Source organism: Otolemur garnettii, unplaced genomic scaffold (assembly GCF_000181295.1).
Source record: "Otolemur garnettii isolate 467f Iridium unplaced genomic scaffold, OtoGar3 scaffold00043, whole genome shotgun sequence".
NCBI lineage: Eukaryota > Metazoa > Chordata > Mammalia > Primates > Galagidae > Otolemur > Otolemur garnettii.
In genome coordinates, this window is record NW_003852438.1 from 9,961,127 (window position 1) to 9,977,782 (window position 16,656).

The following is a 16,656-nucleotide window of genomic DNA, read 5'->3' on the forward strand; positions in this document are numbered from 1 at the left end:
TGGGAGTGTTAGATAAAATTAGAGGTCTACTTTTAGTTGTTTGAGGAATCCTCATACTGTTTTCCATAGAGGCTGTACTAATTTACATCCCTGCCAAGAGTGTATAAGTTTTTCCTTCTCACTACATCCACACTAACATTTTTTTAGACTTATTAATAACGGATATTCTGACAAGGATAGGGTGGTATCTTATTGTAGTTTTAAATTGCATTTCCCTGACGATTGGTGATATTGACCATTTTTCTTGTTTATTGGCCATTTGTATATCTTCTTTTGAAAAAGATTATCATAACTTTTGCCCACTTTTTGATGAAGTTATGTGTTTTTCTGCAGTGTAGTGCAGACAGAGAAATCCCAAAATTAGTAGAAGTAAGGAAATAATAAAGATGAGAGCAGAGGAGTCTGCCCAGGCTGCCACTGCCATGCTGGGCTTGGCTCGCCACTTCCTTCCTTTCACCCGCCCAGGAGCCCACCAGTACATTCCCTCATCACTGCCTCGTTCTACTCCTGGAAAGTGCTTTATTTTTACTGTTTTCAAATCATGAGATTTCACAGTTACCTTCTTAAAAGTATGTAGGCAGATTTATGCTACATTAAAAAATCTACTTTGGGGACTCAAAGATGGTGGACTACCAAAAAACTCCTCCCAACAAAAGAAGTAAAAGTTGCACGAAGCTGCACTCTTAGAATTGCTTGTCTCTGAATCAGCAGTGTGAAATCACAGAGAAACAACATGGGACGTTGCGGGGCTGGGGGCGGGGAGTAGTAAGGTGACACATATAACAAGATTAGAGAACAAAAGGAAACCAGAGTGTGGGAGTGCTGTGTGGGCCCAGCCAGCACAGTGAAGACTGAATTGCAGGACATCTCCCAGCAGCCTCACAGATGGGGTCCTGCCTGAAGTCTGTGCAGAGCTGTCCCACTAAACAACAGGTACTGTTGGGATTATACACCAGCTGAAACCATCCCGACCTCTTGGCACACCATGCCAGGTCTATACTGGTCAGGGGAAGAAGCAGACTGACTTGGGGCTTTCCTGACTCACTCTGGAACTTAAAGTGAGGTGCTTCATCCCTAGAATGCAGCAGGACGTGAACCCAGGAATGCAAAAACATAGCAGCTTGTTCCTTCTGGCAAGTGCCTACTAAGAGAGCGGTCATTTTGCACTCCCTTCACACCCTCTACTGACTCAATCATACCGGGTATGTAGAGGTCCAAGGAGTGGCCATTGGAGGAGCACTTACCCCTCTCCACAGAAAACTGCACTACTAGATAAAGGCAGAAAACATATGACAATGGTACAAGTCAAATCTGTGAATTGTAGAACATAGATGTTTTGGCACAATAATCAAGGAAATGAGGTGAAAGCTATGTTGATTGGTTTACCATAACCACGCCAGATTGTATAAAAAAAAAAAATCAGCACATTGTACCCCACATACGCATGAATGTATTCTTGATCTATGTGTATTTGACTAAATAAATAAATAAATAAATAAATGCAAAAAGAACTCAGCCCAGTGCCTTAGCATACAAACCCTTAGCCCCCTCCCTTCTAAAGAGCTCTGCCAAGCTGAAGAGTTAGTCCTGACTCTCCTCCCCGAAGCTCCCCCTAGTGGCTGGAAAAGCAACATCCACGCCCCAACAAAGCTTTGCAAAGCCATTCAAGTTCACACAGCTTAGGAATAAGCTGCCTTGCTCCTCCCCTCACCTCATTGATGATGAAGATCCCAGGAACTCCCTAGGAGCTACAGGTTGTCCCCTAAAGTTTCAGGCACTCAAGTACTCCACCTGGGAAACCAGAGTCTACCAGATATCAAAGCATATCTCAGGAGCAGGCTGACTCAGACAAACCTCAACCAATGGCAGGGAGAGAAGTGATGTAGCCCACCAAAGTGTCTTTCAACTCAAGCAAACAGGGCCAGGCTGATTCACATTCACATTTGTCTGCCATCACCAAGTGTAAGCTGGGGGTCCTAACTCACGACACAGTAGTGGGAAGAGGTGAAGACAGCAGGTGAAATTCATAAAACACAAACAACAAAGACAACTCAGGACCACAACTTTTCTCCCTGACACTACAGGTACCAACCTTTTAGGTCTCAGAGACAGACCTATAAGCCAAGCTCAACAACTTCAGCTCTCAATTTAGAGGCCAGATGAGAAAGAAGTGAAGGTGACACTTATAATTTTGACTTAAGATGTACAAAAGTAAAACATGTAACCAAAACATGTGTACCCCTGTAATATTCTGAAATTTAAAAAAAAAAATGATCAGAGTAGGAAGAAATAAAATAGAGAATAGAAAAATAAGAAAAATATCAATGAAGCAAAGAGTTTTTTTGGAAAGATCAACAAAATCAATTAATTTAATGGGGCTTGGATGAACTACACTAATAAAAAAAAGAAAAGACTGAAATAAATTGAGTGAAAAGGGAAACGTTACAACCAATATCAAAAGAAATAAAAATGATCATAAGAGACTAATTTGAACAGTTATATGCCAATAAATTAGATAATCTAAACAGAATAAATAAATTCCTTGAAATATACAACATACCATGATTGACATATAAAGAATTAGAAAATATGAACAAATAATGAGTAGGGAGATAGAATCACTAATAAAATGTCTCTCATAAAAGAAAAGCCCAGGGGCTGAGCACAGTGGCTCATGCTTGTAATCCTAGCACTTTGGGAGCCCAAGGCAGGTAGATTGCATGTGCCCAGGAGTTTGAGACCAGCCTGAGCAAGAATTAGACTCCATTTCTACTAAAAATAGAAAAACTAGTCCTAGCTACTTGGGAAGTTGAAGTAAGAGGATTGCTCAAATCCAGGAGTTTGAGGCTGCTGTGAGCTGTGGCACCACAGCACTATAGCCAGGGTGACAGAGTGAGACTGTGTCTCAAAAAAGAAAAGAAAAGAAAGAAAGAGAATTTTCTTACAAGGAAAATGATGAAGATCAGAAACTCAGATCTACATAAAGAAAGGAAGAGCAATGGAGAAGGAATAGTGAAGGTGACATAAATAAGAAAAGCCCAGGACCTGATGGCTTCCCTGCTGAATTCTACCAAACATTTATTGAAAAACTAATACTAATCTTTCTCAATTCTTCCAAAAAATATGGATTTAAGGCAAGAGAATTCTTCCAAATTCATTTTAGGAGGCCAGCATTACCCTGATATACACACAAGCATACAACCATAAAAATAAAACTACAGGAAAACAATCCTGATGAATATAGATAAACAAAAGAGGGAAGCTCCAAGAAGGCAGTTTAGAGACATCTCATCAGTTACTCTTGGTAAGTTCAGGGAGAAGAGCATCCAGCCACCTCCATCTGGATTATCCCACCCAAAAACAGCATTGCAAAGGCACAGAGAGACAGTGTGAGACACCAGGAGAATAAAAGATAAGATGGGTGGTAGGCCTAGATAGAAAAGCAGTGTAAGGGAGTGCATTGACCCAGGGACAGAGCCTACATTAGAATCGCTGGGAGATTAAGTCCATAAGAGATACTCTTCCACCCCTCATGGAACGCTGTGGGCATGGACTGGAGATTGGGACAAACTCCAGGTGGGCCTATTCCTCTGGGCATGAGAAACAAGCAAGAACTGAGAGTTCCCCATGGGTAGTGAGGGAACTCTCAGGGACACAAAAACTGGCCCTTTTGATGGAATGCTGGAAAGAGTACATTCTGCTTTTTTGGGACAGAGCCAAAGGCTTCATTAAGTCCAGGCAGTCATGGAAGTGGCACAGAGTAAGTTTAGAAGTGGAGCCTGCTCAACAGGAAGCCCTGCTGCCAGGCACCCCACCACCTTAACATTGCCACAGGAGAGGAAAAGAGATTACTAAATCCTGGGTCTGTCTCAAAAAAAGAAAAGAAAATAGGCATAAATGGGACATATCTTAAACTAGTAGATGCAATTTATGACAAACCCACAGCCAATATCAGACTGAATGCATTCTCTCTAAGAGAAACTGAAAGCATTCTCTCTTAGAACTAAAACCAGAAAAGGATGTCCACTATCACCACTGCTATTCAACTTAGTGGTAGAAGTCCTAGCCAATGTAATCAGGCAAAAGAAGGATACTGAAGGTATCCAGATGAGAACAGAGAAGGTCAAACTTTCACTCTTTGCTGATTATATGATCTTATACCTAGAAAACCCTAAGAATTCAACCAAAGAATCCTGGAAATGATCAAGAAATGCAGTAATCTTTCAGGTTATGAAATCAATGTTCACAAATCAGTAGGCTTCCTATATATGCCAACAACAGTTGAGTTTTGGCATATATCAAATCAAAGACTCAAAGAGAATCAAATCAAAGACTCACTACCCTTTACAGCAGTCCCTGCAGTGTATTCACTGAGAAAAGAAATTCCCAGTATTTTAACAGATGGAAAAACATATCATCCTCATGGATTGCCAGGCTCAACATTGTTAAAATGTCTGTACTACCCAAAATGATTTACAGATTCAATATAATCCCCCCATTAAAATACCAATATCAGAGAAGAAAAGATCTCATAGCTAGGGGGTAAAGCTCTTGAGCTAACCCAGGGAGGAAAGAAGAGAGAGAAGGCATAATGCTCACTCAGAGAATTATGGGATTTCACAAAACATTCAAACATACAAATTATTGGTATCCCTGAAGAGGAAGAAGAACATCACAAAGGAATGGAAGCCCTACTGGAGGATATCATAAATGAAAATTTCCCAAGTATCATGAAACATTCCAACACACTCTTTCTAGAGAGATATCAAATCCCAGGTTGTCTCAACACAAACAGAACATCTCCAAGACACATTGTAATGAACCTAGCCAAAGTCAAGATGAAAGAAAATTCTACAAGGAGCCAGGAGTATGCACCAATTCACCTATAGAGGCAGATCCATTAGGGTGACAGCTGACTTTTCAGCTGAAACTTTAAATCCATAAGACAATGGTCATTTATCTTTATATTTACTAAACAAAACAATTTTCATCCCAGAATTCTGTATCCTGCTAAACTAAGCTTCAAAATCAATGGAGAAATTTAATCTTTTACTGATATGCAAACATTGAGGAAATTCGCCACAATAAGACCAGCTCTATAGGAAATACATAGATTATTCTCCACACCAAACACAATGGACCACCAGTAAATATCCAAAACCTAAAGGAAAAAACCTAGCTTCCACTATGGTGCAAAGGATAAAACCAACCAATAGACTTTCACAAAATAAGATGAATAGGACTCTACCACATGCACCAATTCTCTCAATAAATGTAAATGGTTTAAATTCCTCATTTGAAGAGGCACAAGCTGGCTGATTGGGTGAAAAACCACAAGCCATCTAGATGCTTTCTCCAGGAAACACATTTAGCCTTGAAAGACAAAAAAGACTTGGAGTAAAGAGTTGAAAAACAATATTTCAGACAAATGGAAATCAGAAGAAAGAAGAAGTCAATGTACATAGTTACCATTCAATAAAAAAAATAAAAAAATAAAAAAAAAGAAGTCACAATCTTTCTTCAGATACAAGTGGTTTTAAAGCAATTAAAGTTAAGAAAGACAAAGACAACTTGGCACCCATAGCTCAATGGTTAGGGTGCCGCCACATACACTGAGGCAGGCAGAGGCAGGTTTGAACCCAGCCCAGGCTGACAACTGCAACAGCAACAACAACAAAAATCTGTAGTCCCAGCTAGAGAGACTGAGGAAAGAGAATCGATTAAGACCAAGAGTTTGCAGTTGCTGTGAGCTGTGACACCATGGCACTCAACCAAGTGTGACATATTGAGACTCTGTCTCAAAAAGACAAAAAAATGACAAAAACAATGAGTTCATAATGATCAAAGTAATAATACAAGAGGATATTTCAATTCTAAATATTTATGCATCTAACTTAAATTCTCCCAGATTTATGAAACAGATCTTAACTGGTCTGAGCAATATTATATCCTATAACACCATAATAGCTAGGGACTTTAACACATCTCTGACTGAACTGGACATCCTCTAAACAGAAACTAAACAAAGATACAAGGGACTTAAAGATGATCCTATAACAATTGGACTTAATAGACATATATGGAACACACCATCTCAGAGCTAAGGAATATACATTCTTCTTGTCAGCCCATGGAACATACTCCAAAATAGACCATATCCTAGGACACAAATCAAATTTCAACAAAATTAAAAGAATTTATGTTGTACCTTGTATCTTCTCAGACCACAAGCAATAAAGGTACAACTCAACTCCCAACAAAAATTTTCATCCCCACACAAAGGCATGGAAATTAAAGAACTTTATGCTGAATGACAGTTAGGAAAAGGAAGAGATAAAAGGGGAAATTGTTAAGTTCCTCAAACATGACATCAATGAATCCACAAGCTATCAAAACCTGTGGGATGCTGCAAAAGGAGTCCTAAAAGGGAAATTTATCACATTAGATGCCTGCATCTAAGAAACAAAAAAAGAGCACATCCACAAACTAATGAATCATCTTTTTTTTTTTTTTTTTGAGACAGAGTCTCACTGTGTCACCCTTGATAGAGTGCCATGGCATCACAGCTTGCAGCAACTTCAAACTCTTGGGCTTAAGCAATTCTCTTGCCTCTGCTTCCCAAGTAGGTGGGACTACAGGCACCCACCACAATGCCCAGCTAATTTTTTGTTGTAATCGTCATCGTCATTTGGCAGACCCGGGCTGGGTTCAAACCCACCAGCTCCAGTATATGCAGCTGGCACCCTAGCCACTGAGCTATAGGCACCAAGCCAAATGAATCATCTTAAGGAAATGGAAAAGGAAGATCAATCCAATCCCAAACCCAGCAGAAGAAAAGAAATAACTAAAATTAAATCATAAAGAAATGAAATTGAAAACAAAAGAATTATTCAGAAAATTAATGGGAAAAAAGATGGTTCTTTAAAAAGATAAATAAAATTGATAAACTATTGGCCAGATTAACCAGAAACAGAAAATTAAAATCTCCAACAACTTCTATCAGAAATGAAAAGGGGAAAATAACAACTGATACTACAAAGATACAAGAGATTATTTCTGACTACTAGCAAAAACTCTATGCCTAGAAATGTGAGAATGGGGAGGAAATGGACCAATACCTGGAATCATACTATCTCCCTAGAGTTAACCAGGAAGAAATATACCTCTTGAACAGACCATTATCAAGCGTTGAGATTGTAGAAACAGTAAAAAAGCTTCCAACAAAAAAAAGCCTGGGACCAGATGGCTTCACATCAGAATTCTGTCACACCTTCAAAGATGAGCTTGTACCTATACTGCAGAACCTATTCCAAAACATTGAGAAAAAAGGAATCTTACCCAACACATTCTACCGAGCAAACATCACCTTGAGTCCAAAACCAGGAAAGGACCCAACTAAAAAGGAGATCTACAGAACAATTTCACTAACAAACATCAATGCAAAAATATTCAACAAAATCTTAGCTAATAGATTACAGCTATGCATTAAAAAAATTATACATCACAATCAAGTAGGCTTCATCCCAGAGATGCAAGGCTGGTCTAACATATATGCAAATCCATAAATGTAATTCACCATATTAACAGAAGCAAAAACAATGGCCATATGATCCTCTCAATAAATGCAGAAAAAACATTTGATAAAATTCAACATCCATTTCTAACAAGAACACTTAAGAAAATAGGTATAAGTGATACATTTCTTAAACTTACTGAAGCCATCTACAACATACCCACACCTAATACCATACTTAATGGAGTAAAACTGAAAGCTTTTCCACCTAGAGTTGAAACCACATGAGGATGTTCTCTATTACCACTACTATACAACATTCTTCTGGAAGTTCTAGACATTGCAGTAAGGCTAACGGCCATCCAGATGGAGACAGAGTAGATCAAACTCTCCCTCTCTGCTGATAATATTATCTTACACTTAGAAAACTCTAGACATTCAACTATAAGACTCCTGGAAGTGATCAAGAAACACAGCAACATCTCAGGGAACAAAATTAATGTCCACAAATCAGTAGCCTTTGTATGTGCCAATAACAACCAAGTCAAGAAGCTAATCAAAGATTCAATTCCCTTCACAGTAGCTTCAAAGAAAATGAAATACCTAGGAATACACCTAACAAAAGAAGTAAAGTATCTCTACAAAGAGAACTATAAAATCCTAAGAAAAGAAATAGCAGAAGATACTAACAAATGGAAGAACATACCATGCTGTTAGCTGGGAAGAACCAACATTGTTAAAATGTCTACAAGTACCCCATGACTGCATTAATGTACATAGCTATGATTTAATTTTTTAAAAAAATTGTCTACACTACCCAAAACAATCTATAGATTCAATGAATGACTATTAAATACCAACATTGTACTTTGAAGAACTGGAAAGACAGGTCTTCCTTTCATATGGAACTAGAAAAAAACCTGTATAGCCAAGACAATTCTTAGTAATAAAAACAAAGCCGGATATATCACTCTATCAGACTTTAGGTTATATTACAAGTCCACAGTAATATAAACAATAATCAAAATTAGTATTGGCACAGTAATCAAAACAATAGTATTGGCACAAAAATAGAAACATAGAAATTTGGAACTGAATAGAAAACTAAGAGATGAACCTAGTCGCTTATTATCATCTGATCATCAATAAACCAAACAAATGCATACACTGGAGAAAAGAATCACTATTCAATAAATGGTGCTGGGAGAACTGGATAACCACATTTAAAAGACTGAAAATGGACTCACCTTTCACCACTTACAAAAATTTACTCAAGATGAATAAAAGATTTAAATCTAAGACATGAAATGATAAAAATCCTAGAAGAAAGTATAGGAAAAACTCTTGAGGATGTCAGACTGGGGAAAGATTTTATGAAGAAGACTTCTGTGACAATCACAACAAAAGCAAAAATAAACAAATGATGCTTAATTAAACTGAAAATCTTCTGCAAAGCTAAGGACATAATACTTAAAGCAAATAGACAACCTTCTGAATGGGAAAGGATATTTGCATGTTAGAAATCTGACAAAGACTTAATAACTAGAATCTACAGAGAACTTTAATCAACAAAAAAGAACAAACAATCCCATCTATCACTGGGCAAAAGACACGAACAGAACCTTGTCTAAAGAAGACAGATGAATGGCTAACAAACATGAAAAAGTTCTCATCATCCCTGATTATCAAAGAAATGCAAATCAAAATCTCCCTGAGGTATCACCTAACCCTACAGAGAAGAGTTCACATCACAAATTCCCAAAGTTGCAGATGCTGGCATCATTGTGGATAAAGGAGAACACCTTTACACTGTTGGTATAACCACATTGACTGCAAACTAATATAGCCTTTGTGAAAGGTATGGAGAATCTTCAAAGAATTCAAATTATATCTCGCACTTGATCCTGCAATCCAATTACTAGGCATCTACCCAGAAGAAAAAACATCATTTTATCATAAGGACATTTGCACTAGGTTGTTTATTTTAACTCAATTTACAATTGCCAAGATATTAACCTGGATAGAGTTGGAGCACATTCTTCTTAGTAATGTATCACAAAAATGGAAAAGCAAGTATCCAATGTACTCAATACTAATATGAAGCCAGTAGATGATATAATAATACCTGCCCATATAGAAAAAAACTCAATTCAATTTGGGGGGAGAAGGAACAAGGGAGAAAGGAGGGAGATTAGTGTGTTCCCACTTAATGAACACAATGTAAGGGTATATGGTACATACCTTGGGTTCAGGACACAACTACAAGAGGAACTCTACCCAACAAATACAAACATTGTAACCTAGTTGTTTGTCCCCTCACATTAATCTGAAATTTAAAAAAAAATAAAAGAAAGAAAAGCTTAACATACCTCTCTAAGATTTTTAAGCAAAGTTGTTTTCCATTGTATAAAGGAATGCTTGTCCACTGTAGGATGTCAGAATATAAAGATAATAAGTAAAAGGGAAGAAAAGAGTCATACCTCACAGCAGCGCCCAGAATTTAAAAAAAAAAAAAACCAATGACATATTTTATAGATCTTGAAAACATAGTTCCACGTTTCACATGGAATCAGAAAAGACTCTGAATAGCCAATGAAAGCCTATGAAATAAGAACAAATCTGGAGATAGAACTTTATCAGACTTCAGGCTATACTATAAAGGCTATAGTGATCAAAACAGCATGGCATTGTTATAAAAACAGAGACAGAGCTATGGAATAGAACAGAGAATCTAGAGATGAAACCATCATCATACTACCATCTGATCTTTGACAAAGCAAACAAAATCACATACTGGGGAAAAGAATCCCTACTCAATAAATGGTGCTGGGAGAACTGGAGAGCCAGATGTAAAATATTGGAAGAGGACCTACACCTTTCACTACTCACAAAAATTAACTCACAATGGAAAAAAGATTTAAGCACAGGTCATGAAACTATAAAAATCCTAGAAGAAAGTGGGAAAAACTCTTAAAGATATTGGCCTAGGGAGTTTGTTAAGAAGAAATCCTATGGCAAATGCAGCAAAAACAAAAATACATAAAGGGGACCTTATCAAGTTAAAAAGTTTCTGCACTGCCACGGACATAAACAACAAAACAAATAGACAACTTGAACCTACAGAATGGGAGAAGATAGTTGCATGCTACCAATCTATCAAGGGCTGATTACCAAAATCTACAAAGAACCCAAGCAAATTCACGTGAAAAGATCAAGTAAACCCATTAAAAATTCCATTCCAAGAGACCTGAACAGAAGTGTTTCTTACAAAGATAAACTAATGACCAACAAACACTTGAAAAAATACTCATTGTCCCTAATCATCTGTGAAATGCAAATCAAAACCACATTGAGATATCACTAACTCCAATAAGAATGGCTCACATCATAAAGTCCCAAAGCAACAGGTGCTGGTGTGGATGCAGAGAGGAAGGAACATTCATATGCTGCTGGTGGGACTGCAAACTAGTACAACCTCTGTGGAAAGGAGTATGGTGACTCCTCAAAGTACTAAAAGTGAACTTACCATTTGATACTGCAATCCCACTATTAGGTATTTACCCAAAGGGAAAAAAGACATTGTATTGTAAAGACACTTGCACTCAAATGTTTATAACAGCACAATTCACAATTGTGATGATGTAAAAACAACCCAAGTGCCCTTCAATACATCAATGGATTGATAAATGGTGGTGTGTGTATACCATGGAATATTATTCAACCATTTAAAAAGATGGAGATCTAGCATCTTTTATAACAACCTGAATGGAATCGGAAACCATTCTCCTAAGTGCAGTATCTCAAGAATGGAAAAACAAACATCACATGGACTATATGCTCATACAGAAGCAAAACGCAATGAAATTCAAGTCGGACGGTGGGGGGAGAAAGAGATGGGTACATTCTCACCCAACAAGTACATTGCATGGATACATTGCAACTTGCTGTATGAAGGACACACCTATAACTCTGACTTTAACCATGCAAAAGCAAACTGTGTAACTAAAATGTATGATACCTGATAATTAAGTTTGTGAACTCATCCCAGAAAAAGTACTACATACCTCATTGCCGAATATCACTACAGTCACCTTCAAAGTACTCCCCTTTGGCAACTACACACCAATGCCAGCACTCAGTCCACCCTTCAAAACAATTTTGGAATTCAATTTCTGGAATGACCAACAGAGCCATCATTGTACATCACACAAAAATACAGGACAATGAATGCCATTCAGCAAGACACTGCCACATGTTGACATGAACACAGCTGTGAGACCCTAATATGCACAGGTTATGAAACCTTACTGAGCTGTTTCAAAAGTGCTGCCAAAGTAAGCAAGTGGCAAGTTCACAAACTTAATTGTCAAGCCTCATATAATAGCTCTGATGGTCATTCCAGAAAAAGAGTTCCAAACTTGCTTTAAAGGGTGGACTAGGTGCTGGCATCAGTGCATAGCCTCCCATAGGGAAGCCTCAAAATATGAATATATTTTCATTCAGAAATTGTACCTCTAGAAATTCATCCATGTGTGTTTTCTTTAGCAATTGTTTGTTATAAAAAGGCCCAACAAACTAAATGTATGTGAAGATGATGCAATCATACAATTGACTAAAATTAAGCCTTTTTTAAGTGTTAGTGATAATTGCACATATATTTAAAACAGTAAGAATAGCTTAAAATACGAACGGATGTTCCAAAACATACATACCTCATGCCTGAATATTACTACAGTCACCTTTGGAGTGTTCCCCGTGGGAAGCTGTGGTCACCTTCTAAGGACTCCCCTGGGCCATCTGATGGCCATAGTGATATTCAGCAAGGAGGTATGTAGCACTTTTTCTAGGATGAGTTCTCAAACTTAATTATTAGACCTTTGTATGTACATCAGAATAATCTGGAGTGAAAAATAGAAAAAAGAAACCCCATGTGCCTAATTCTGGCATTTTGTTTCCAGGGTTAGCATTGTTTTTTCTGGGGCTTTTACTGTATTGAAAAATAGATGATTAGTTTGATAACTTAACTGCTCTGAAGATGTCCTCAGATGGCAACGTGTTAGCCCTTCTAAAGAATATGTATATATCATAACAAGTTCCTGTTGCCTTAACCTAGAAATGTGTGAATGTTTTCTTAGAAGTGACTCACAGACAAACATGAGCTCCCATTCCTACTTCACTATGAGCATTGCCCACTTTTGTCTATTTTACATTTCATTTCTGCATGTACCCTCCAAAAAATGAAAACTGATGCTTACTGTCTTTAGCCAATAGTCTATAAATGGGCTAATTAAAACCAAGTTAATGATCTTTAGAAAAGGTAATTTCTCAAGTTGTGACCTGCAAACAGTTCCACCTCATCTGCTTATCCACAGTCAGCTATGACTGCCCACTGGGAAAGGCAAATATTGTGACTCCGTGCTCTTCCTCTTCTCCGACACTCTCCTGCTGTCTCCCCAGCTACCTCCAACCCACCTCCAAGCTAGTCTCTCTGGACCCTCTTCCCTCAGTTGTAAAGTTTGTTCCCTAAGCTGCCAGCAAAGGACATTCATTAATCTGTTCCAAACAAGGATCCCCAGGGCAATTTGCATTTCTTCACTCAATTGATCCCCCAGTGCAGGGCAAAAGAGCAGATATACCCAGTGTCTCTCTAGGTAAAGTAAAATCTGGGGTGGGGGCCAGGGAGTTCATATGCTGCCTCTTGAGGTAATCAACTTATTTCTCCTAGAACAGAAACCCTACTCTGCTCCTCAAAGTCCTTTTTTTGCCTCCTTCTTATTGGCTCTACTTTTAAAAAGATGCAATGTCCAAAAGCTAAACTGGTAAGGGAGAAGAGTAGCAAAAGACTACTTCTTGCCAAGAGAAGCACTGGGAGTTAGTGTATTTCTGTGAAACGCAGTATAGAAATTTGTGGCAAAGAATATTTTTAAAATGCAATAAATTTTAAATTATTTTATAATTATAAGGCTTTACAATTTTGACTTACAAAAATATATTTAAGATTAAAATCCCACTAGGATCATGTGCACAGTCAAGTGAGGAAGTGTGGTTCCTGTTACAGCTTCATTAATTTTACTTCTCTGCAGTTGTGAAAATGATACAAATGTAAATATTCAATTACTCCCTGAAGCATCCAGGTTGGTAGCCAAGAGGGCAAGGGCATCCAGAACATTGGGTGACTTTTCTTGATCCTTGATTCCAACTGTGAACTGCAACCCATTACTGGGATATAAAATCAATTTAGTGGTTTACAACCAGTATTTTAAAAACCTTAAAATAGAAAATATCAGATTATATCAAATGTAGAAAGAAATGTTCTATAAAACTTTTAAGTAAAATATATATGGTTTGCTAAATATATATATATATATATATATATATATATAAACTCTGGAATGAATTGTGCTCAGAAATGCTTTAAAGCCTCTGCCTTATAAATATTTGTCAAAAAAAATCACTAGAAAAGTCTTGAATGTATCACTAAGGACACTCCAAGATAATGTGACTCTTAAACCACATGAGCTCGCAAGTAAGCAGAGACTTGAAATACCCATGAAGTGCTCAAATTTGGAATCATTCAGAAAACTCTGCATCATACTTTTATGTACTTTCCCCCGTAAAATTCCCCTGCCCACTCACAAAATGTTTTACACATGATTTCGTGGATTCACAGACATAGTAAATCTAATATAGGAATTAATGAATCCCTGGATAAAAGTTCCTACTTTGAATATTCAAGCTCCTAAAATCTCCTTGGAATGTTATAGAATTTCCCTATCCTTACAGGAAAGCAAAATTCTAGATCTCAAGATTCTGAATGTGTTTGAGGAAGTAAGTGCAGATTACTATTCTGATCTATCTGCTGACCTCTAGAAAGGTATGTAGAATGTTTCCAAGGATAGAATGATATAATCCTGATACACAAATCTTTGAAGTGTCCATTGGGAAGAAGTGAGGAGCTGACACTTTTGGCATCAAGGGAATTAAGGGAGTTGAACTAGAAGAAAAGTAAAAGATTGCAAGAATTGTATGGAAAAGAATTAAAAAAGCAGAAAGAGTAAGAGAAATAGCAATTTTGAGAAGACTTAGGCAGACACTGGAAATAAGGCAATGGGTGGAATCAATGGGAAGTAAGGAAAGTGAGTGCCAAGGGAAAGAAATTACTAACTATTCAGGAAGGAGGCAGCAGCTGGAGGCATTCCTTTATTACCTTACTTGGCAACTTTTTAAACAGCATCTGTGAGCCAGACACTTGCTTCATGCTGGTGCTGGGGAGACTGCCTGGAGAAACAATGAGAACTTTCCTACCAAGGGCAAACAGGACTGGGAAGGATCCAGCCATTCAAATGCACCAGAGGTCTGGATCATGTCGTCAGGGGAAAAGTTCATGGTCCATTTCATTTTGTCCTCAGGTTTCACCTATTTCAGAGCACCACTTCCCTTCTCATTTATGATTACCCTCTCTTTTACCTTGAGACTCAAAATTTTTTCAACAATGAAAAACAAAACCATGTTGACTGAGTTCATCCTTCTGGGTCTAACAAATGTCCCTGAACTCCAAGTGGCAGTTTTCATCTTTCTTTTCCTTGCCTATTTACTCAGCATCATTGGAAATCTGACTATCTTCATCCTCACCTTGCTGGATTCCCGTCTTCAGACCCCCATGTATTTCTTTCTCCGGAACTTCTCCTTCTTGGAAATTTCCTTCACAAACATCTTCATTCCCAGAGTCCTGATTAGCATCTCAACAGGGAACAAGAATATCAGCTTTGCTGGCTGCTTCACTCAGTATTTCTTTGCCATATTCCTTGGGGCAACAGAGTTTTACCTTCTAGCTGCCATGTCCTATGACCGCTATGTGGCCATCTGCAAACCCCTGCATTATGCAACCATCATGAGCAACAGGCTCTGTACCCAACTGGTTCTCTGCTGTTGGCTGGCCGGGTCAATGGCTATCATACCACCAATCATCCTGATGAGTCAGCAGGACTTTTGTGCATCCAACAGGCTGGATCACTATTTCTGTGACTATAAGCCTCTTCGGGAGCTCTCCTGTTCAGACACAAGCCTCATAGAGAGGGTTGTTTTCCTTGTGGCATTTTTGACCCTGGGGGCCACTCTCATGATAGTGATTCTCTCTTATACATTCATCATCAAGACTATTCTGAAGCTCCCCTCTGCCCAGCAAAGGACAAAAGCCTTTTCTACTTGTTCTTCCCACATGATTGTCATTTCCCTGTCTTATGGAAGCTGCTTCTTCCTTTATGTTATGCCTTCAGCAAAAGAAGGGGATACATTCAACAAGGCAGTAGCTCTACTTATTACTTCAGTTGCCCCTTTGTTGAACCCCTTCATTTATACCCTACGGAACCAACAGGTAAAACAAGCCTTCAAGGATATAGTCAAAAAGCTTATAAATCTTTAAAGAGTTTAATAATTAAAGCCTTAATAAATGACTCCCTACAAGCCAAGCTCTGTGCTCATCACTAGGTACTAGGAATTCAACAAACAGTTAATAGACAGAGTTTGAAATAAATTAATCACAACCTGTTAAATGTTAATATAAAAAATGAATAGGGTTTTATAAGTGAAAAAGCTGTTAAGTTATTCCATGGTTAGAAAGAGACAATAGATGTTTTCAGAAGGGATGTCATTTAAACTGGATCTTGGGGCCAGTCATGGTGGCTCACATCTGTAATCCCAGCACTCTGGAAGGCCAAGGCAGGTAGATTGCCTGAGCTCACAAGTTCAAGATCAGCCTGAGCAAGAGAGAGACCCAATCTCTAAAAATAACTGGGCATTGTGGCAGGTGCCTGTATTCCCAGATACTCAGGAGACTGAGGCAAGAGAATCACTTAAGCCCAAGAGTTTGAGGTTGATATGAGCTATGACCTATGACCCCACAACACTCTACTGAGGGTAACAAAGTGAGACTCTGTCTCAAAAAATAATAATAATAAACTGGGTCTTGGCAGGTAGGAATAAGACGAGCAAGCAAAAAGAGGGAAAGGGAAATTGGGGTAGAAAGAATATTGCAGGTAGGATCAAAAAATTTCAATCTAAGAAGACTGATTAAACATTATTAATTTCAATCAGAACCAAACAAGTCAGAAAAAAGCTGTGGAGTTGAAAATTTCAGCTTGACC

The 16,656-nt window shown here is 38.1% G+C and overlaps 1 protein-coding gene across 1 annotated transcript; it reads left to right on the forward strand.

Moving 5' to 3' along the window:
- The first annotated feature begins 15,005 nt into the window (after positions 1 to 15,005).
- Positions 15,006 to 15,935, forward strand: LOC100960998 (olfactory receptor 2AP1). The gene has a single exon (XM_003790493.1). The coding sequence runs from the start codon at positions 15,006 to 15,008 to the stop codon at positions 15,933 to 15,935; it is 930 nt and encodes a 309-aa protein (XP_003790541.1).
- Positions 15,936 to 16,656: the final 721 nt, after the last annotated feature.